Source organism: Protopterus annectens, chromosome 11.part0, assembly GCF_019279795.1.
Source record: "Protopterus annectens isolate FY-2018-M chromosome 11.part0, PAN1.0, whole genome shotgun sequence".
NCBI lineage: Eukaryota > Metazoa > Chordata > Ceratodontiformes > Protopteridae > Protopterus > Protopterus annectens.
Genome location: NC_056745.1, coordinates 273,992,526 through 274,015,997, shown reverse-complemented (window position 1 = coordinate 274,015,997; position 23,472 = coordinate 273,992,526). Strand labels below are relative to the sequence as shown.

At 40.0% G+C, this 23,472-nt stretch overlaps 1 protein-coding gene across 1 annotated transcript in view; it reads left to right on the top strand.

Annotated features, from left to right (window-relative positions):
• Nucleotides 1-23,472, top strand: part of LOC122814932 (PARP1 binding protein) — a 929,076-nt gene that overhangs the window by 108,762 nt on the left and 796,842 nt on the right. The window contains exon 2 of the mRNA XM_044087194.1: nt 5,419-5,572. Within this exon, the coding sequence (XP_043943129.1) occupies nt 5,423-5,572 (150 nt within the window). The 5' untranslated portion in view covers nt 5,419-5,422. The remainder of the gene's footprint in view (nt 1-5,418; nt 5,573-23,472) is intronic.

Genomic DNA, 23,472 nt, shown 5'->3' with positions numbered 1-23,472 from the left:
GCACTACCAGCCATGCCAGGAGAAGTAGGGCAGTGGAGGTATGATTTCTACCAGCACAGCTAGCTGGAGTTTTGTTTTTAAAAAAAAAAAAAAAAATTTGCATATCAAACTGATTTGTACAGATGCTTGTGCTTAAAATGTATTTGTGAGGTTTGCTTGTGTTAAAATGTATCAACCGTGCACCCTGCTATAATGAAAAGAAATGTGCATGTATTACTGTAACTGAATTAAATCTATGTTTTAATAGAGGATACTGGGGCAGCCAAGATTAACCAGCTAGCTTACTTTAAGAAAAATGAGGGAAATGTAAATGAGCTGTTAAGCCATTAAAACGGTACCCCACAGTGCTGAATAGGACTAGAGGCAGTGTGTCTGGAAGGTCTTTGTTCATTAGCTCAGTAAAAAGAGGAGAGGCCCAATCACTGCCATAAACATTTAAAGGGGTGTTGGTAGCCGTCAATGCTAAATTCCTGTCTCTGCTTCAAGGACAATGTGAGAACTTGGAATCAGATGACCAGATGAGGTAATTCTGCAAGCCATCTTGTGTATTGTGTTTTACAGGGAGTAATCTCCTGAGTTACTGAGTTCTGTTTTGGGGTGCCTGACTAGAAAGACTGCTCATGTATTTCATTGTGCCTTGCTCTGTCAAGTAAGTTATTGGGGAATAGTAATGCTTCTAGATTTCCGTGAGGAATATAGCGAAGCTTAGTTTAGACATTTGTTTTTCTTTATTTGTATGACTGTCTATCAATGTTATTTAATAATATTTCCTGTGAATTGAATGCTGTGGTTTACTGTGAATAGATATTCAGTATTTTTATGCTCTGCTATTGTGTGTGTGTGTGTGTGTGTGTGTGTGTGTGTGTGTGTGTGTGTGTGTGTGTGTGTGTGTGTGTGTGAAAAATCACATCTCATGTGTTTCTCTGTCAACTACATGGGGCACGGACACATTACTGGTCTTAGAGAGGGTGCTGTATGACTTGGCTTGGATACTCCAGCCAAGGACCTAACCCTACAGCTGTACCAGTGGGAAGTCTTATTGGGGACCTGAAGGGAGACTGATACAGAGAAATAGAGACCCTGGGCTGAGTGTGTTCTGTGTGCGCTCTGGGAAATTGTGCTTGATGCAGAGAGGTCTGCTTGATGCAGAGAGGTCTGCATCTGGAAATACTGAGTGTATCCATTTATATTACAAGGGCATGTCCATCTCCAGTGTCAGTGGTGAGGATTCAGGCTCCTTGATTATTGGCCCAGCGTGGGGACCATACATACATACACACACATTATTATATATTTTTCCCCAATCTGCAGCACTATTGTCACTGTTTCAAGCATCCTTAGTACCATGTTGCTTATGAACAATATTTTAACTTCTGGTACACCAAGGTTACCCATAATAGTTCACTATGTAGAGTAGATTTCTTCAAGGAAGAAATGGTGTAGTCTCACTTTCATCTGTTTTATTATATACTATATTCTTGTAAAAAAAATGCAAGACTATATGCTTACATTATTTGACATTATACCCATAGCATTAATCAACAGCCAGATACACAAGGATTTTGTTCTTGCTTAGATAAAAAGCAGCAATAATAACAAGGATGTAAACTGTGCATGTACAGCTGTTCCAATCACTGTCATTGAATGTGATCTGTTAAGGGCTCTTGGATTAAAGCCTTTGCTATAATTTACATGGCTTTTTACATGGAAAATAATAAGCGATATATACCTTTCTATTATGTATAACTTAAATATGATTAAGCTCTGATGATAAAAATGTTAATCTCTTCTTTTTAAATATATTGATTGCTTGTACTGTGAATGGAGCCATAACCTATTTATAAATCGCAATGAAGTGAGAAAAAAAACTTCCATCCAAATGATACTGAAATGCTATTTCTCATCCACACGATAATTTATTAAATCTATACATTGTAGGATAATTATGGCAGTCATGCAGCTGTGATAGATATAAAGGAAATGAAATTGCTGCTGGAAATTTTTAATTTGTGTGATGAGAGCACCTTTGCATAGACACAGGACAGGCTCTTTCAAAACACCCTGTGATAAGTTGTGTTGTGCTAGGTTCAATAGGTCTGGTGAAGAGGTGAAAGGCTTATTGTCTATTCATAGGTAGGTACTAGGCTATCAGCCCTGGAACCTATACAAGCCCAGCCAAAAAGGTACCCTGGCTTTTGCCACCCAAGAAAATTGAGAAGCGTGATGCTCTGAATTCCATATTGGAAGTGGTGGGTGGCCATATAGTTGTCGAATTCCTCCTTAAAGGTATGAACTGATTTATTTTATAGGAGCGGATGTCTTTTTGAGGTATAACTTTAAGTTTTTGGTATGGTTTTTGAGTTGAGTGCCCTGTTGCGTTCTGGTGACTATGAGGATATTCCTAAACAGAGTTTCAAACAGTAAGAGGACTTTTTAATGCTTTGTATATCGGACACTGGTATTTACAAAGGCAATAAGGTACAGGGAAGAGAAATATTTGTTATAGTCTTTTGCTTTATGACAGACTTTGAATCCTTTCAATCCTCTTTGAGGAAGTGTTTGCAAATGGAGAAAGTACAACCGATATTCATTTACAGCTCAAGGTACAGTATTCTGTAATTGGCCTGTTAAGAACCATATAAAGGGGTGACTGTTAATTCTTGGCACAGCTGTTGACTTGATAGCACCTATATAGGTATCATTGAAAGGTCATTATGTACAAAGACTTGAAGATCTCTTACTGTTTTTGTCAACTTGGCTGTTGACGTTAGTATCTAAAGCAGGGGTAGGATTGCAGAATACTCTATTTTTTTTATATCGACAGTCATCTGTACTGTACCTTTTGTATTCAACGTGTAATACTTTTTGAAGGGGAAGTAATGTCAACAGGGTTAAGGGCAATGCTCAAAAGCTTGCAGTCATCTGTACAGTTAGTGAGTCAAACATTTGGAGTCAGTCTTCATATCTGAGAAAAAGATGCTAATGCCAAAAAGTGGACACAGTACAGAGCCCTTTGAGACACTGTTGCTGACAGGCCATTGTGAGGATAGCAGTCCATCTGTTCTTACCTGTATGTGACTATGTAGCCAGTTCTAGACCCAAGTTATTATAGCTTCTTTTACCTTAAGATCCCTAAATTTATAGAGATCTAAATACTGTCTCTCAATACTCTGTATTGGTTGCATAATATCTTTGATTTAAGAATGATTACTTGCGTACTGTTTTTTTTCACCAATTGTACAAGCAGCTAATTATGTACTAAATGTCTTTATTAATGTAAATTCTGCATTGTATATGAAGTGTCTTGTATGTATGTGAAGCCTTTCTCCCAGAGACTCCACTGAAAATGGGCACTTCTGGCCGAGTTGGACCATCCCGGTAAACTAATGCAAATAAATTTGGGTCTATATTAGAATATCGAAAGATGTAAACTCCGAATGTTTAAATGTCGAACTGTATTCAGCGAAAGCTGAAAATATCGAAGCAACAGAAAACCGAAGTTTTTCCTAGGGAAAGAGTTCGGTTGTCCATTTCTGTTGCTTTGGTATTTTCAGCACTGTGGTGGAAAGTTACGGGTTGGGTTCAGGTAAGTGTGCAATTTTGAGTGTGGATTAGGGTAGTTAGGGTTAGGGTGCGGGTTGGGTATGTGTGCGATTATGTGGATGTGAGGGTTAGGGTGGGTTAGGCGAGTTAGGGTTAGGGCGCAGGTCAGGTAAGTGTGTGATTGTGTGGACGTGAGGGTTAGTTAGGGTTAAGGCGCGGGTGAGTGCGAGATAGGACCTTAGGTTTAGGGTTTGGATTAAGGTAAATGGATAGTTAGTGGTGTGTGTATAGTTTAGTGTAGGGTTAGGTGTAAGATTTTAGGTGTATGTGTGAGGATTGCTGTTTGTTTGGTGTGTGTGTGTGTGTGTGTGTGTGTGTGTGTGTGTGTGTGTGTGTGTGTGTGTGTGTTCGTTGTTTTCAGCTTTCGCTGAATACAGTTCGACATTTAAACATTCGGTGTTTACATCTTTCGATTATTCTAATATAGACCCATAAATTTATGTGCAATTCAGTCATGGAGTATAGTGCCAAACACTTTATCCAAATCAAGATAAGTTGCATAGACTGAAGCCTTCACTGACAGTAGCAATCATCCTATCAAAAATATTTTCAATGGTAATCATGGAAACTGTACCTTTTTACATTACTATACTTGTTTAATTAATGGGGAAAAGGAGGCTTTTTGTGTCTGAATTAAAAGGAGGCTTTCTGTGTCTGTCTGAATTAAGTTCTTGAGGTTTTATTCTATCACTTTTCCCAGTGTTTGGAAAATTTAATCAGTCTGTGGGAGGGCCTTCTTATTTGGAGTGGGACCAGTGGCCTGCTTCCAGGTATTGGATCAGGCACATAGTTTTTAATGTTTAATTATGGATGTGCATATGGTAGCATACCGATTTTGATTGCATCAGTTAGGGTTTCTGGTATCTTGTAGTAATTTTTAGGTGGGAGTAAGCTGGTTAAGGAACAGGATAAGACATGCGCTGAGCTTTTACCCACGTAAGAAATATGCAGAAGATGGTGTTTTTTATACTGAAATAACAAAGCATGGCGAGTTTGACATTTTGTGGCTTTTTGTCATACTCTGAGACATGCATACTCTTTGCAATTTCATAACGAAAGTATAAAGCAATGCTGCTGAAGAGCAGACTTTATTGGAAGGCATGTGTTGACATTCCTTACCCTACAACTGCAGAAAGTAAGTGCTGGGGGTTGTTTGGCAGGGACTTCAAAGGGGTTGTAATTAGTCAAATTTCATTTTGAGACAGATGATGCTGCCCATGAAAACCGTGACGGCTCATCAGGCATTAGCCATGGTGCTTATGGTTTTCATTTAACTACTACTGCATTTTGTGAAATTGCCTGTGGAAAAGTGGAAAGACACTGCTGAAATGGCACCATCTCTGATGAGTAGTGTTACTTTGCATATGCATTAAAGTGTAATGTATAGAAAATAAATATGTATGTGTGAGAGTTTTTGTGTTTGTGTTAAAGGTGGTTTTTATTTTATTTTTTTTTTTGTGCCGAGGTTTGCTTGCTGCTATAATATAGTATTTTTATATAGAGAGAGTTTATGTAGATACTATATGATGGATGGTAGCTTAACAATAGAACACAGCCTGTCTTGTACAGAAAGAGCAAGCTGGTACTAGTTAGCAGTTTAATACAAATGTATTGCTGTTCACCACGTTAGTGCTGACAGGTAAGATTGTGCTGTCCAATAAAGTGGAGTCTTGAGGTTGTTAGTAAGTATGGAGGAAAAAAGTCTGGGAGCATTACTAAAACAATGGAAATTTTTGTTAACTAGGAGGAAAGCAGCAGGAGGGGGGTACTGTAAATGAATTAAGATTTTATAAATGTTCCCTTTTCTCTTCACAGAAATATGGAATTATTACAAAAGAATATCTTGGATCTGGTCAGGATTTTCAGAAGGGAATGTCGGAAGAGATCTGAATATGAAAGGACTACACTATATGGAGCAAATGATATGCTTCTTGGTTTACAACTTTGCATGGCAGAAGTGAATAAAAAGGTTGGTAGGCAGTGTTCATTGGAAGGGGAGCATCAATGGATGGCAGTGTGATATGTATTCTCATTATTTTCCTTAGTTTAATAATGTTCTGTTCTAAATCCAGTCTAGCGTTCTTTGAATTAGTTGACTGTTTTAGATTATGCACCTTTTTGTATAGGTGTGTGTTTTGAAAGTCTGCAATATATTTTTTTATGAAATTTTATGGCATTTATTCTGGGATGCATGTGCAAGTTTGGCAAAGACTCGTTTTTATGAATTCCACTAGGGTAGAACACTGATCCAACCGGACCATTTTCGGGTTCATCTATGGGGTATGATGAAAAAAAAAATTGTACGCTTAATAAAATTTGAGCTGGCAACAAATCAACAGATGTTGATTGCAAATGGAACCAACTGGATTGCCTTGAAAGGTTAGAAATAGTCACATTAGTTGTGACATTTTGAAAATGTTGCAGTTGAACTGAATTAATTTGTTCAAATGTTTACAAGTTTGCCCATATCAAAATAACAGGTATGCAAAGATTGACAAAAATGTTTTAAACAGAAAATAGTTTACTTAATCTGCAGTATTGACTCTACTATTTACATTATATACAAGAGAGGGGTTGGCTGTAAATGAGAACATGGGTATTGGGGAGGAGTAATAATTGTGGGTAGTAGGAGTAGAAGTTAATTTACTGTAGTGAATGTTGAAGGTGTTAACGTTAAGAATTAAAATGTTATTGCTAGTGTTTCACATAGACAAGTAGATGGTTTGAAGGATAAATTGTTAATCCATACTTTAAGCAATACTACTGTTCTAGAAGCACTTGATTTGACTAGTTTGAAATAGATGTACCATACTTTTTTATTAAAAGGATGGATTGCCATGTTTTTGCAATCAGGAATGAGAATGAGCTCTGAAATTGCTGAAGCTTGATGCCCATCACTAGATCATTCTGCAGCAGCATAACACTTAAAGATGTAGGCTATCTGGACAGTATACTGAAGCTTTGGGTGCCTTCCTCACGCATTGTGCAACTGCTTAAGCACAGTCACATGCTGGTATAAATGGGACATATGGACTCTTTCAGATGTCTCATCATAATCATCTTAGCTTAAGTATCTGCAGTCATTTTGTGACAATCTGGAAAAAAACACTAAACACCCTGTTGAGAACTTTTTTTTTGGTATGAGAGAACTGTTCTTGAAGGGAGGAGGTTGATGTGCCCTTAACGGAGGTCTGATTCATCTAAAACCATCAGATTGCAGACTTCGAAGTCCCAACACATTTGCCCCTTTCCTTTCAACCCCCTCCAAAAGGGCTCCCAGAAAGACTGGTATAACATTTTGCCCAGGGACTTTACAGGGCATTGCAAGTCTCCACAGTATTTCACTTGTGCCTCTACCCAGGCTGAGGATGAGATCCCCTTCCCCTGAAGAGGCGATGGTCCTAAACTCTGAAGAGGAAGATCTCCACTGTGCATCTTTGGCTCTCCTCCCCCATCTCCCTGTGAATTAAAATCCGATTCCCCAAGTGAAGAAATTTCTTGCACCATTTGTAGAGTGAAAGACTTCTTCAAATGTAAGGGAAGAAACGTTTCAGTGGAACAAAAAAGTATGACCTGTTGAGAGTGGAATTTCCAAATCTCTTGACTATTACCCCAGAATTGGAGGCTTTAGAAGATGTTGATTTTAACACTACTTCTACATGTTCTGGTGCCAGACTCCATAGGCTTCTCTTTGGAAATACTTGCTAACAATCTATAATCCATATGAATGGGGTAGTGGTTCTAACCCATAGCTGCTTCTAACCCTGTCCGTAATGAAAAAAGACAGCAAGGCTTTTGACAGGTATGAGAAGACTATTACACATACAAACACACATCTTCATCACTGGTTTTTAAAACAATTAACTGCTAATCACATGGCAAAATAGTCACTTTCTATTTTTGCTGATATGCAACCATGTGCAGTTAACCTTCCTGCTTCTACATTTAAAACCAGTCTGTCAATCATGGCTTCCCAGGTTATAAAACACTCAAATGTGCATATGACACAGTGATACCGTGTGCATAATGGAAATGCATAACTACCTTTGGTCCTCATTCTCCTACTTCCTCCCCACCCCTAGCCATCCTCCCAAACTAGTAGACAATCTGTCCTCATTCCTTGTATATCTGGAGATGGAGAATCAGATTCTTGGGTGCTGAAAGTAATTCAGCATGGCTACAAATTGCAATGGGCATCTCTCCCTCTACAGTTAGGAATCCTGTCTTCCCCAAAAGAATCAGATGTACGTATTTCCCAAAATTATAATAGATAGAATATCAGTAGGTGTAATAGAACCTCTTTGCCTTTCCTAGCAGGAAAAAGGTTTCTATTCAAGGATTCTTCTGTACCAAAGAAGAAATATTCAACACTGGCCTCCACGAACCTATCTTTATCATAGTTCCAAAGTGTAAATCTTGCAGTGCCTTTTCTTTGACCACCCATGGTTTACTTGTTCATGGTGAACAGTCTACACATCCCAGGTGTTAAGATGCTTTGTTTTCGGGTTTACTCAAGTGTACATCTATGCCATTTGGACTATCCATCACTCTAAGGATATTAACAAATGGCATTGTCTTCTGCAGACGTCAGGGGAATTCATATTTACCCCTACCTGGATGATTGCCTTGGGCAGAAGCAGCCAGAATGAGGCAATTTAACATTATTTCAGTTCTCCATTAACCTATTCTGCAGTTAAGGTTTCAGGTGTAAACCAGCAAAATTCTTCCCTGGTCCTGTTTCACAAGTTAATCTTCCTAGGATGCCTTTTAGACACCTCTGCGATGGTAGCCCAGCTCCTTCCAGAGAGCGAGAGAATTTTCCCTTCTACCATCAGCAGTTCCTATACCCTCCACCAACTTGGCAGCACAAGAACTGAAAACATGAAATGAAATAAATGGCTATAGTATCCAGACAAACAGCCACAATGAAATACTTGTAAAACCAAAACTTTAATGACCCAACTTAGCGCTTTCACCCTGCTACTACAAAGCTTCATCAGAGTTACATAGGAAAATTTAAACTTCATTTAAATAAGTTCCCATACACAAAACATCGCAACGGCAACCAATGAGAACTTACCTTCATGAAATCAAGTAGTAGTGCTGAAATTTAAAACTGGTAATCAAAAATGCATCTTAAATGTACGTTATAGCAGAAACAAATGTATATAAAATGTGTAATAAAAAACTGTGTAATGAAAAAGAATGTCATAAAGAACGTAACATACTTTCCCACCTGTAAATTGCAAAATTCATATTGAAATGGAATACCATCTAAACTGTACCTGCACATAATTAAGTGTATCCATACTTAATCCTGTTTTTTTAACATAGCATTCAATCTTAGCTGCCAAACAGCTTCTGTGTTCCATTAGGCTTTCAAAATCAACCCCCCATACATAATCCTGTCCACCACAAAAAAATAAAATCCTTCTTTTAAAATTGGCACATTCTGCTGAATGCATGTAAAGTGCATTGGTTGTCATCTTGATTTTCATCGTGTTTCACTGTTGCAGTCATTACACTTGCGTTATCTTGCTGGCAGGCTACTCGCAGTCGGCCTGAATTCCAAAGTCCTGGTCCGGCGTCGGTTGCGGTCACCTCTCCCCTGACGTCAGTGCGCCAAGGGTATAAAAGATGCAGCCAACGCCATTTTTTCCAGTCTTTCTTGCCGCGCGGTGCCCGAAGCAAAAGCAGTTCGCAAGTGCCGGTCGTCTGACTCCTGAGATTTTCAAAATCGAATTTCAGATCCGAAGTCTTCATTAAAGCTAAGTACCCCGTTGGGGAAACTTTTTTCTTGCTCCAGACCGATGTCAGAAAAAGTTAACAAATTTCTTGTGGGAAGCAAATACCTCATAAGAATTTTCATTCTTACTGTATTCCTTGCCTAGGCCCTGACCACGACGTTGCTAGCTGTCTGTTTTGTGCTAGATTTAACCAACACACTAAGCGTCGGTACGATTTTGCCTTTCATTACTTTGGCCGAAGATTTAATTATATAATGCCATCGGACCAGCAGACGATCAGAGTTTATAAAAAGCGCAAGGAAAAGGACAGGCATCCGAGGTCCAAAACCGACGACGAGGCCTCCGCTAGGCCAGTCTGTGGTTCTCAGTGAGGAGCTTTCACAGCCCCTGATGCCCACTACCTCAGAGCTACAGGCCGCTTCCGACTCCCATGTGGAGCCTACTAGGCCTCTGAATACTCAAGGTATTGGACACTCTGAAACTATTCCCTCAGATGGGTCTGGAGCCGCTGAGCAGGCATCGGCTTCTGAGGGTGTTTTCAGACCTACACAGTTATATGTCAAGCCAACCTCAGCTTCAAAGGCAAAGACTAAAACAGCTCTAAAGACAAAGAAACAAGTACAGCATTCTCCTGGACAGACTTCCATGCCTAAGAAACAGATGCTTAAAATGGCCGAAGACCTAATTACTTTGATCAGAGGTTCTCATCCCCCTCCTGATAAGAGGCCTAGGCAAGAGACAGAATATGACTCTCTTCTGATCAGGTTTCCATTTCCTCTGACTCCTCTTCTGAACAGGGATACTCTCTTCCTCCCTATGAGGATTCTGATGCTAAAGAATCTATTCCTTCAGCCTCTCCTCCTGAGGATTATTCTTTTGGGGAAACCCTGCATACCATGAGGGAGCATTTTCACTGGGAGAGCCAAGATTACTCAGAATCTAAGAAAAGGCTCAGACTTTCTTTTACTACCTCAGCACAGACCTCTAGCTATTCCACCTGTTCTAGACATTGTAGATGATTTATTTTCAGAGTCCGGCCTGTCTCCTGACTCTTTACCCCCTGCACCTGTTAAGCCAGACAGATACTACAGGGTTCCAGACTCTCATAAATTTCTATATAAAAACCCTGCTGCTGACCCAGTAACTATCTCAGGGTCCCAAAGGGGTCATGGTTTCCACTGCAAAAAACCCTGTCCCCTCTGATAGGGATTCTAGGGCACTGGACAGATGGGGGGAAAAAAGTTTACACTTCTGCTACCTTGACTGTAAGGGCTTTAAATTGTCAGTTTCATGTGCTTAAATATCAGCAATACTTAATGTCACTGCTAAAACAGAAAATGTTGACAAATTCTGAATGTTCTGATAACAAGGAAATGCAGGATTTATTGCATGCAGCTGAACAAGTGGGAAAGCATACTTTGCAATGTGGTTTTGATTCACTGGAGGCCTCTTGCAGGGCCGCTGTTACGGGTTCTGTCATTAGAAGGCATGCTTGGTTAAAGGAACAGAATCTGCCTGATCATGTTAAAGCAAAATTATTGGATGCTCCGTTACAGCATGATACTTTGTTCGGTGTTAAGGCAGAAGAGGTGTTGAAGAAAATTGAGGATAAAGCGAAATCTATGCAGACAGTTAAGGATTTCCTACAAGTACAGCCACCCAGATTTAGCAGGAACTGACCTTCTAAGAACTGGTCCTTTCCAGTGTCAGACAGGCCACAGAGGCAGATGCTGACGCTGTAGAGGCAGATCCCAGCCCCAAGGCTCATACAGGCCTAAACAATGGGGTGCTTCTACCTCCAAAATTGGAGAATCACAGCCATATAGGAAACAGCCCCAATGACTTTCCTCTGCCAATGCCAAGCACTTATCTTTTGGCAGCACCCTTAGGGGGGAAACTAGAACTTTTTTCACAAAATTGGCACATGATCACCCAGTACAAATGGGTCTTGAATATAGTGTCTCGGGGCTACAGGTTCCACTTTCACACCCTTCCAAAGACCAAAGGTATGCCAGACCTGACACAATCAGTGGGCAGAGGCACAAAAACAAGTTTCATCCCTCATGGACATGAGGGCTATTCAGCAAGTACCACAGCAAGAGCAGGGACTAGGATTTTACTCAAGACTTTTCTTGGTACCCAGAAAGGACAAAGCCTGGAGACCAGTACTGGACCTGTCTATTCTAAACACTTTTCTGGATGTTCCAAAATTCAAAATGTTGACTCTGCAGCAGCTTCTGCCCATGCTGGGCAAGAAGGCTTGGCTTGTAACTTTGGACCTCAGAGGCATACCTGCATGTCCCAATCAGACAATCTTGCAGAAGATACCTCAGATTCATAGCTGGTTCAATGCACTACCAATTCTCTGCACTGCTCTTTGGCTTATCTACTGCGCCCAGAGTCATCACAAAATGCCTGGCACCAGTAATTGCATTTTGCAGACAGAGGAATACAAATATATCCTTACTTGGACGACTGCCTTATTCAAGCAGAGAACAAGGACATTCTACTGAAGCATCTGGCGTTTGTAAAGAGATTACTAATTTGCCTAGGGTACACAGTGAACGAAAAATCAAAACTGGTACCCTCTAAAGAGATAATATTCCTGGGTGCAAGCTTAAATAAAACTGCCCAGATGGCTTATCTCACGCCAGACAAAGGCAACTGACTTCTTACTTCGAAATGATGGCAACAAAAGACCCAGTTATCTGCAAGAAAAATTCTGCAGGCTTTGGGCTTCATGGCATCCTGCATTCTGCTAATTCCATATGCAACTACAATGGTATCTAAAAAGTGTTTGGACTCAACATTGCCACAGCCTGGAAACATTAATTACCCTCATTCCCTGCCTGCAACAGGAGTTTCGATGGTGGGCACAGGCCTGTCACCACAACAAGCGACAGCCATTCACTTTACCCACAGCCAGGCAGACACTAACAGATGCATCAGATTATGCCTGGGGGGGCCCACATGGCAGGAAAATGTATTCAGGGCGCATGGCCCGAAAGCCAAATGCATCTTCATATCAATCAAAAAGAGATGCTAGCTGTACAGAATGCCCTGACGGCCTTAAAGGATCTACTTCGTCCAGGACAACTGCTGATAAAGATGGACAATACTATAGTCATGTGGTACATAAACAAGCAAGGAGGCACACATTCCTACCCCCTCTGCAGACAAGCCATGACTTTGTGGAACACAGCATTAACTTAAGTACACCTGCAAGCACAATTTCTGCCAGGAGAGAAATACTCTGGCAGACGAACTAAGCAGAAACCTCATGGATCCTCATGAGTGGAAACTAGATCCACAAATCTTCAGCATGATAACAATGAAATGGGGATGCCCAGACATAGATCTATTTGCCTCCCCTCACAACTGCCAACTACAGAGATTCTGCACAAGGACTTATCACAAGCAAGCATGGAAAGTGGATGCCCTATCATTCAGCTGGAAAACCCTTACAGTATATGCCTTTGCTCCACTGCCTCTCCTCCCCAAGGTACTCCTAAAGGTCAGACAAGAGAAGCCAAAAATGATACTGATTGCCCCAGACTGGCCATGCCAGCACTGGTACCAAATCCTAAAGAGCTTGTCTCAAGGCCCAGCCTGGACATTACCTCAAATTTCTCATTTACTGACCCAACAAAACAATCAGATCCTGCACAGCCAACTTAGAACCCTAAATCTGGCTGCATGGCGGATAATGCAACCATTCAGAACACACCTCTCTCTAAAGCAGTTATGGATGTTATTTTGGAGGCCAGGAGGCCCAGCACCAGAAAATCTTCTGTGCTTGGATCCAGGCACAAGGAATGGACACGCTTGTACCAAATATTCCCCAGATTTTTACAATACCTAACTGAGATGCTGGACAAAAGCCTATCCTTCTCATCAATTAAGATCCATGCCTCTGCCATTTCAGCTCATTACAATACGGACCCACCTATTTTTTCACATCCACTGCTAAGGCAGTACCTCAGAGGGGCCAAAAACATAAGACCTCCAAGGAGAGCTCCAATACCTGCATGAAACCTCAATTTTGTCTTGGAAAGGCTCACACTGCCTTCTTTTGAGCCAGCCAATACAGCTAAGGTAAAATACTTATCATGGAAAACCATTCTGCTCCTAGCAATAACTTCAGCAAGAAGAGTCTCAGTTACAGGCACTAATGGCTTTGGAACCTTTTTATTATTTTTCCATCTGGACAGGGTTTCTCTAAGGACAAACCCAACATTTATGCCTTAAAGTAGTGTCCAGTGTGGCTCTTAACCAAACCATTCATTTGCCCACCTTTTATCCAAACCCACAGAATAAGGGGGAGAGACTTCTGCATTCTTTGGACATACACAGACAGCTATGCTTCTACTTGGACAAAACTAAAGCTTTCAGAAAGACTGACCAACTCTCAGTGGCATATGCTGCAGGATCGCAAGGAAAAGCTATTTCAAAGCAGACTATTTCAAAATGGATAGGCCACTGCATTCGTTTCTGCTATTCACAACATGGCAAATCAGTGCCTAAAGGCATTAGGCCACATTCAACAAGAGCAGCAGCCTTCCTCAGAGGAGTACCAAGGACATTTTGGAGGCTGCAACTTGGACTTCAGTGCACACTTTTTTAGAAAGCACTACCACTTACCTCTTTACTCTAAATCCAGAGCAGGCTTTGCCACTGCAGTTCTGCAGGGCCTCATAGCCACTCCTAATTCTATTTAGGCCCAGCCACCCAACCTCAGCTTTGGGATTCAACCCAAGTGTAATCACTGCAACAGTGAAACACGATGAACATAGTACAGTAGTGTACCTACCATGAATGTAGATGCTAGAGTGTATTCACTGTTGCAGTCCAAGTTACCCTCCCACCATCCCCCTTTCATTGCTGGGACTTATCTGTACTTCTCTATTCTATACAACCTATGTGGTGTATTTGCTTGTAGATGAAGGTAATGTTTATGTTAGTGCATGCTTTTTTATGAGCAGAATTTTTAGCCTACCCTTTTGGGGGCACCTGACATCTGGGACAAGAAAAACTGAAGAAAATGGCGTTGGCTGCATCTTTTATACCCCTGGTGCACTGACGTCAGGGAAGAGGCAACAGCAACCGACGCCAGACCAGGACTTTGGAATTCAGGCCGACTGCGGGTAGCCTGCCAGCAGGATAACCCAAGTGTAATGACTGCAACAGTGAATACACTCTAACATCTACATTTATGGTAGGTAACCAAGAACTAGGTAGTGTCCAAAAAATACTAGTAATGATGAGGGTATGATTTTAATGTATTCTGATGAAGTTGTACGAAAACGGATGTGATTAAACGTTAACGGATTACAGTGTGTGGATTTTATCATTTGGCAGCAGTTGTCTTGGAATTGACTTTGTACTGTTTCACCATCGAGAGGAATTGCCTCTTACAACTGGAGTGTGTTAGTGCCTGTGGTTCTGTTTGTGTCTTTTTCTTATTTATGGTAGGTACGCAACTGTACTTTCTTTGTCCCTCACATGATTTCCAATCCTGCCTTAAGGTGTCTAATGGCTATACCTATATAAAATGATTGACATGCCATACAAGTTGCTAAATAAATTATCATCTTAGTATTATAGTTAACATGACCTGGACAGGCAAGCACCCTCTCATAATGAACTACCATCACATACTGCTCACATACTGCTCATCATTAATATGCTTAACAGTATTTGCAAGGCCCAATTTACCCATCTGAGATCTATGGGATGCCACTTGCATCTCATGGTTCCCTTCCAACCATTTATATTTCATCCCTTGCCATAAACTACCTGTGGAGACCCTCCCAGACGGTCTCCAATTTCAGGGGTAAAAATTGAATTCCATGCATTTTTTTTAATTTTTATGAGGGCTTGGGGCATCACGGTTGTAGGGGACTCACCACCTAACCTGTTTTCTCCACTTTTGATGGCAATGTAGGTGGACCTGTGTGTACCTTCTCACAGTCCCACTGTTTTTTTTTTCATAATAGGCATACATCTAGTCTTTCTAACATCAGTAATCTCCATCCTAATTTTGTTTAACAAGTTTAAAGGGTGACTTCTCTCCTGAAACATACCAATTAAAATGTCCATCTCTCTACTGAATGTTTCTTCGTCATTTACAGTTTTCGATAAATGGACCATCTATCCTTTTGCAATCCTTCTTTTTTGGAATGTAGGATGACCACGATCAGTGGGGGGAAAAAAATTCAAGTAAGTTTTCTTTCTATAATTGTAGAACCAAAACAATGGTTGACCAAACTCTTGTATAAACCAATGTCCGCATTTCATTGTGGCTGTTTTTTCTTGATACCCTAGCCATTTATTTTATGATTTCATTTCCTATATCTTGCTCCACAGCAAGGGACTTGGTCAGAGTTCTAAGTACATGATTTCCATCCTCATGGTTCCTTTAGCCAAAAGGTAAATTCAGTGGTTCATGATATTGGTCTCGCACTAACGCCAACATTTTCTATATCTTGGAATTCATCATAAGAGAACTTATCTGGTAGCCCAAGCAAATTCATCAGAACCCAGGTCCCCTCCTCCCCAATTCCTACTCGGTCACAACAAATGCTCTGGACTTTGATACCTTGAGAAACTGCCCTCCCGGCAAAAGGGACCACTGTTTGATCTTAACAGACTATGCCATAGCTGTATAGTACATAGACAGGGTGGGGGGGAGCGAAGTCTCTGCTTCTGTGCAGACTAGTCATGTTCAGCTGGGAGCTGGCACCTCAGAATAATCTCTCCCTTCAGGCAACCTACATTCCATTGGAGAAGAGTACAATTGCAGACTTGCTGAGCAAATCCAGGATGAATGAATGTTGCAGCCATAGGTCTTCCAGGTAATTTGCCACCTGTGGGGAACTCCCCAAGTGGATAAGTTTGCCTCCATTCACAGCAGACAGTTATGGCAGTTTTTTGTCAGAATTCCTTGCATTTGGGCCAGAAAATAGATGTTTTTTTTCCTTCCTATGGATGTGAGTGTTCTTTACCTTTCACCCATCCTATGACTGAGTCTTGCTAAGGATTACAGGACTCTCCAAAGATACTTCTGGTAACCCCTTGACTCGGGCAACATTTGTTCTCCTGTCTTCCTCAGAGTGGAGCAGTTAAGACAAAGGATCAGTCATCCACCTCAATTTTTTTAACCTGTACCTGAGTGGATGATTGTTTTTTTGATCTGTTTAGGCAGCTCTCTCCAGAACGCACACAGCAGTTATTAAAGGAGATAAAAATTTGCTGCCAAGAAATCATATTTAGCAAAATAGAAGAGAGATTTTCTAGTTGGTCCTGTAATAGAACAAGTATTGGGTGATTCTCAAGTAACTGAATTGCTCAAGTCAGACCTATTACACTTCTGGCGAAGAGCATCTTTCATTTCTGCTTGTCTGCTATTTGGACCCCCCCTTTCCTCCTTGTTCTAAGTATGTCATACAGTTCCTGAAAAGAGTTTGCATATTAGACCACCTAGGAAACAGCTCAACCCTGGGATCTTGATATTGTATTAGAAAAGCTGACTCAGTCTAAATTTATACCTGCAGCTAGTTCTTCCTGAAACTTCTTACTTAGAAGACCATTTGAGTTGCAAGCCCTTGTGTTTTCTTGGCCCTTTTGATTTGCTGTAAAAACTGGGTGAGTCTTGGAACCAATCCTACCTTCATGCCTAAAGTTGATACTGAGTCTTACCTTTATTCAATCTATTCACTTCCTGTATCTTTCCCTGAACTTAACAGGGGGAGTGAGTTCTATACACCTTACATGTCTACAGGCAAATCGGATACTATCTGACAAAACAAAAGATTTCAGGATCTCAAACTCCTAGTTCCTTTTGAAGGCAAGAAAGAAGGGACAGCCATTTTCCAAGCCATGTATTTCCAGATGGCTGTCTAGTTATTCATTTCTGTTCTTATAATGGGAAAAAGCCCCCTCAGAAGGTCAAGGCTCACTCCATAAGAGATGTTTCAAATTCTGAGGCCTTTTAAAAATTGGTGGTCTCTAAAGCCCGAATTTGGTCACTATGCACATTCATGATGCACTATAAGATTGACCCCTTTTGTGTAAGTTAACTTAGAATGATGATAGATGCTCAAATAGATCACTGTTGGCAGCACCAACTCCTTTTCCCCCTTTTTCGGTCTCCAATGGATGGATGGGGGTGCTAGTCACTTTTGGTCTCTTTCTAATATGACACTTGCCTATTAAATGCACATCAGCCTCCCTCCTTACGGCAAAAAAGCTTGAAGTTTTGTACTTGTACATATTTATACCAGCAGCTCCCACGCTTAAGCCAGCGTATGATGTGCAAGGGAAGGTGCTCAAAGCCTTTAGTACACTGGTGTCTTTGCCGAAAACCTTGGCAAGATGCATCTCCTATAGCTTTAGGTTATCTTGCACAACTGTGCTTTAAGTAGCTTTAGGGGTATAAGCCAGTGTTAATGTTTTCAGTAATGTTTAGGAAAGTTTAATTTTTGCTGTGTTTAAACCTTTCTTGCAGTTATCTTGTGGAGTGAAGAAAGCACTAGAAATCGGTACTGTTCTAAGCTTTGTTCCAATGGATGATATGAACTAAACTGATATTTTGGTAGTAGAATACAAGTTTCATTTGATGCCTGTTTACTTGACAACAGTCAACAGCAGTTTTCTTAGTTTTGTGCTTCTAGCCTATAGATGTTTTCAAATTAAATAGGTACAAAACCAGTAGCAAGACCTAAACTGTTTTAACCCATAGTCTTTAATGGGCTGTATTTGCAGGAACTGATGTACTTCAGCGATTTTTCATGATCAAGGAGAAAGCCCACCTGGTAATGAAACTGTACACCCCTTCAGATTTCATTGATGTTTTAGATATTCAAACAGCATTACATTGGTATTTTCTGGATAGGTTAACTGAACATTTAATGGGAATTACAGCTTTCGTAACTTTATTTGACTTGTGTAGGCTTCCATTATTTTGTGCAGCTCCGTGAAAAACCTTGTTGCCCCAAAATGTTCTTTTTGATCATTGCTGCAGTAGCCTTTAGCTATACGAGATATATCCTGTAAAGTAGACGTGTCCAACCTGTGGGCCGCATGCGGCCCTCAGAGCTCTTCCATGTGGCCCTTAACCTCTAACTGCAACATCGATGTACGCATGCCCCAAAACACTTTTTTTTGTTTTTCGCTCCCATGACCTGTAACGATAATGTCGATGTGCGCATGCGCCAAAGCACCTTCTAGTTTTGTTTTTGAGCCAAAAAAGGGTCAGTGTGTTTACGCCATTATTTTGCGCTGAACAATCAGTGTGTGTGTGTGTCTTTTCTCGCTGAAGAGGGACTCCTGTATGGATTTGCCACTGTCCCTTTTGAAAGGGACAGCAATTACCTGTGTTAATAGGTAAGTATGGAGTGAGTGCATGCATGAAAGCAGAATTGTGTGCGTGAAAGTAGAAGTGTGTGTGTGTGTGTGTGTGTGTGTGTGTGTGTGTGTGTGTATGAGAGAGAGACGCATGCACAAAGAGGCTAACAATGATCATTCTACCTACTGAACACAAACAAGTTAGCTCACAAATATATCATACATTAAGAGTACACTTTCATTAAATTGCGACTTTCCTGACAGGGAGAGTGTTGTATTGAACATGAACTCATACCTCTTAACTGTATGGATTTTCAAAGAATGTCTGGATTTTTGCCTTATCTTCCAATTTGTGACTTTTGTTGTGACTTTTGCTTAGGAAAATAAAGTAGTCATCCAAGGTAATACAGTTCCAGGGAGTAAGAATGAGACAGCAGCCTAGGGTTAATGGGTCAGTGGTGGACTTGACTGTGTGACTGTAGCATATAAAGTTGTATTGTTTTTTCAGACAAACAAAAAAGCACCTAGTACTGTTTTTTCATTGGTGGGTTCTAAGCAGTGGTAGATTGGACAACAGTAAGCTTAGCTTTGGCAAATCATCAAAACTGGCAAATCAAGTGGGCACAATGTCATTTTTTAAATGTTGGGGATTTTAGTGTGTATGTGTGTGCTTATGTGTTGGAAGTGCTGCAACAGTAGATGATTATTAAAGACAGAGAATTACGGACTGTGGAGAATCTTTGTTTCAAAACCTAATACTTTGGTAACAGTAGATGATTATTAAAGACAGAGACTTACGGACTGTGGAGAATGTTTCTTTGTTTCAAAACCTAATACTTGGGTACGCATGCCAGAAGTAGATTTTTTAAGGCATAGCTTCTTGCCATTTACAGTGAATGGATATTTACATTTAATGGACAATGTATTAGTGTGGGCCTGTGGGGTACTGAAGGATGCCAAGTCTACCACTGCCAATGTCTTGTAAAGTGTCCTAGAAATGGATATTGGGATGTTACTGAAAAAATATAGTAAGTGGGCTTAGAAATATAGTTTAAAGTGTACTTTCAATTTACAGGTCATAATTTAATTTATTTCAGGTAGTCCAGATACTGGCAGTTTGTACACCATTAGACTTAATTAGGGAGAGCTTTCATTCTGGGGAAACAAGCAGCCCTAGTTTCAGTGAAAGCTCTGTGGTTGCTTGCAGGTAGGAAGTTGCAGGATGTTGATGCAATGTGTTTCATGTATTTTTTAATGCATTTGTCATTTCAAAGCATAGTTTTCTTTGATGCAAAAGAAGGCAGGACTGAATGAGCCATACAATGTTTACCTGACAATAATGGGATAGAAAGATTATAAGTGATGTGTAATGTTTGCAGCTACAGTTGTTTCAATGGTGTCTGTGATGCATAACTATTTTTGGGCCTGTGTCCCACTTTTATTTTCACTTTGTCCAGATCTCTTGCTCTAAGGTTGAGAGGTATGCTTCCATACTAAATCAGAAGTTGTATTTACCTTGGAAGACTTTTCGGCATAATTATGAAAAACAGAGCCTTTTTAATATCTCTGCTTATTTCCAATATAAACTGCCATGCAACCTTGCAAATAACTTTCTTATTAAGCTACTTTACTTCTTTTGGAATTGACAGGTATGATTCATCTGTTCGGACATAAGCATAGAGAGCTAATGTGACTTTGATTTCTTGCAGCAGTCTGTGGTGTACATAATCACAATAACTTTTCTTTGTTTCTGGGTGTGTAATCAATTTAACAGTTTTAAAGATGTTTTCCAAAAATAAATAAATAATCTTCTCTATGAGCTATTGACAAAGTCTGGGAATTTGTTTTTTTCTAAAGCGAAGGTCAGCATTACAGCTCAGTAAACTGTCAGTCTGTGAGTAACTTCTGCACAAATTAAAATGTCAATGTCAAATGGCATTAGATTGGAGGGAAGTTTATTTTTATTTACTTTACTTTATTTTATTTGACATTTGTTTACCGGGAAAGTCCGACTGGGCACAGGTCCATTTTCAGCAGAGGCCCGGGGAGAAAAGCTCCAAAAATAACACAAAACAAGAGAGAGAGACAGCAAATTATGGATGTAGTACTCATACAATATGGAAGAGATTACATCTCGTAACCGTGAGAATCACTACGGTACAGAATAAGCTTAAAAATATTTTTTTTTTACAGTTATAATTACAGCAAGGCAAATATCAATGAGTCAAGTTTTTAGGAGAAAGCTGTTTGTACATAGCTGAAGCTCTGAAACAATCTTTTGGTATGGATTAACCTGGGGATTGACACAAGTTATATGTTTACACCAGTATGTAGCATTATAGTTTATGGTTTTCTTATTGATTTACTTTTCACCGAGCAGTTGTTTGTTGATTTATTGATGGTCCTTTTGGTGGTGGGAAATTACATGGATGAATCCATCTCTATTATGATTTTTTTTTTTCAGACATTTTGACTTCCAGACAATTTCATTCAGTGAGTGGGTGTCATGTGATTACTGAGGTTGCCTATTTTACAAGTAGGGTGTGTGTGTGTGTGTGTGTGTGTGTGTGTGTGTGTGTGTGTGTGTGTGAGAGAGAGATTTGTATACTGAATATAATTTTGCAAATGGAATTCTTAGTTAAACATGCTTCTTGGGCAACTAGACTTGAGTAACCGATATTAGATCTTAGTCATCCAGCTGGGAAAGGTTAGTATGTGGATTTTCCATCTGGTTTGATGAAGGCTATGCTACTTACCCAAGGACTACATTTATGGCTATCCATCCAGCCATCACGTTGCTGAACTACATTGTTTGATAATGAGAGGAGCTTTTTACAGAAGTTGAAGGTTTTTGTGTCAAGAACAAAGTGGCTTGTTTATGTTGCAGTGAAGGCTGTGGTCTTTGTAGTGAACATTTTAAGTATAACCAGTATTTCTGAGGTAGAGGAAGTCTCTTAAGGCAGGATCTTTCTTGGCCTGGAAATCAGGCCAATGGTGAAATTTATAGGGGCCAGTGAGAGACCGAGGAAAGCAAGAAGCTTTTTAGTCTGTTTAGACAACTAAGTGAACTTAGTCCTTTGACCTTTTTTGGCAGGGTGTTTTGCTGAGGCACATGTCAAAAGGGGCATTGCACTCAATAATGGCTCTTGTAAAGGAAGAATACAGGGATGTTATGACCTCTTTGTCCCTGGATGAGATACCCTTACTAATGAATTGGGCCATGTAAAAATCTTTCCTTACAACGGAGACACTGTGGTGGTCAAAAGTCAGGTTTCTATCAACCAGGGAGCCCAAGTACCATACAACTTATTGCATGCTTACAACATTGTTATTAATGTGATAATTTGTGGGGACATCACTCTCTTCAAAGGGGATGATGATGCATTTTTTGGCATTTAACTTGAGGCCATGTTTCTGGCACCAGAGACTCTCTTGTAGCTTATTCAGAATTGTTTTATTAGGTCAGTAATGTGAATTCTTTACTTTATTGCAAATTTGTTGGCTTATTTTTGTGGATTATAGTATTGTAGGACTGCTGATGTTGGCATTTTACGTAGTTGGACTGCTGGAATGGTTTTCCCAGTGAGAAATGCTAGTGCTGTAGTGAATATCTGTTTAGTTTATTTGTAAAAAAAAAAATATATATATATATATATATATATATATATATATATATATATATATATATATATATATATATATATATATAAACTAAGATGTTAGTTAACTGTTAGATTAGAGAATTAGAATGAGAATTAGAATTTTAAGGGAAATATTAGGCATTTATTGCATTTATTCATTGTTCAAATGCACCTACAGTTCAGCCAGGAGATCGACTGTGGTCTTCCGGAGCAACAAAAGAGTTAACTATGGTATATTTTATATGCGGCCCCAGGACTATTTCTGTTCACTCAATGCGGCTGCAGCAAGCCAAAAGGTTGGACACCCCTGTGTAAAGGATATAACAGTTGGCCAGCTTCCAAAGCTTCAGGTCACCTTCCATGTGCCTAAAACTATCCGGAAGCTTGAGCTGAGCTGACCAAAAGACAAGTTTGGGGGTAAAGCCTTTCAGAGCTTTACTGCTGCAAAACAGTAAACTCCTCTGAGGCTTTTGGGAATTGACTGTACGTCTGTGCTTCAATTTACTAGGCAGATAAGTTCCCTTTGCGGGGAAAATTTTCCATTTTCTTAATTTTGCTGCTTTATTATTTTCCACTTCAGGAAATGTATTTTAAAGCTAGGAACATTATGATTTAATGCCCTGCCTCAAGACTGTAATATACTTTTAATCGGAGCGCTTGTTTTTTTTCTGTCAGTTTAAAAGTGGTATAAAGTAACTGAAAATATTTTCTGTGGAATTTTTTTACTTTTGTGGGGTGGCATATTGTTTTTAATTGTGAATTTTACTGGGTTTTCCTGTCAAAATAATTGTGGACTAGTAGCATTTACTGGCAATTGCTCCTCCTTGCCTAAGAAAGGGGAACCATGTTTGCCTTGACCGTGGAACAGACTACCAGTTCTATAGCCAGTCCTCCTTCCAACCACGAAACAAAAAATAAAATTAAACCGCCTTTACCACCACAGCAGGCTATGGCAATTTTTGTACCTCAAACCACTCCTGTTTTACATTGGCTCTCTCTGGTGTAACACCTACAGATGCTATGGACCAGGGGTTAGCCACATCTGGTTGTTGGGATCTCCTTGCTGAGCAAGGGAAAGCCACTGTTATTATTCCTGTCAGGAGGAGAAGGAAACCACACTCACTACAATTCCAGTC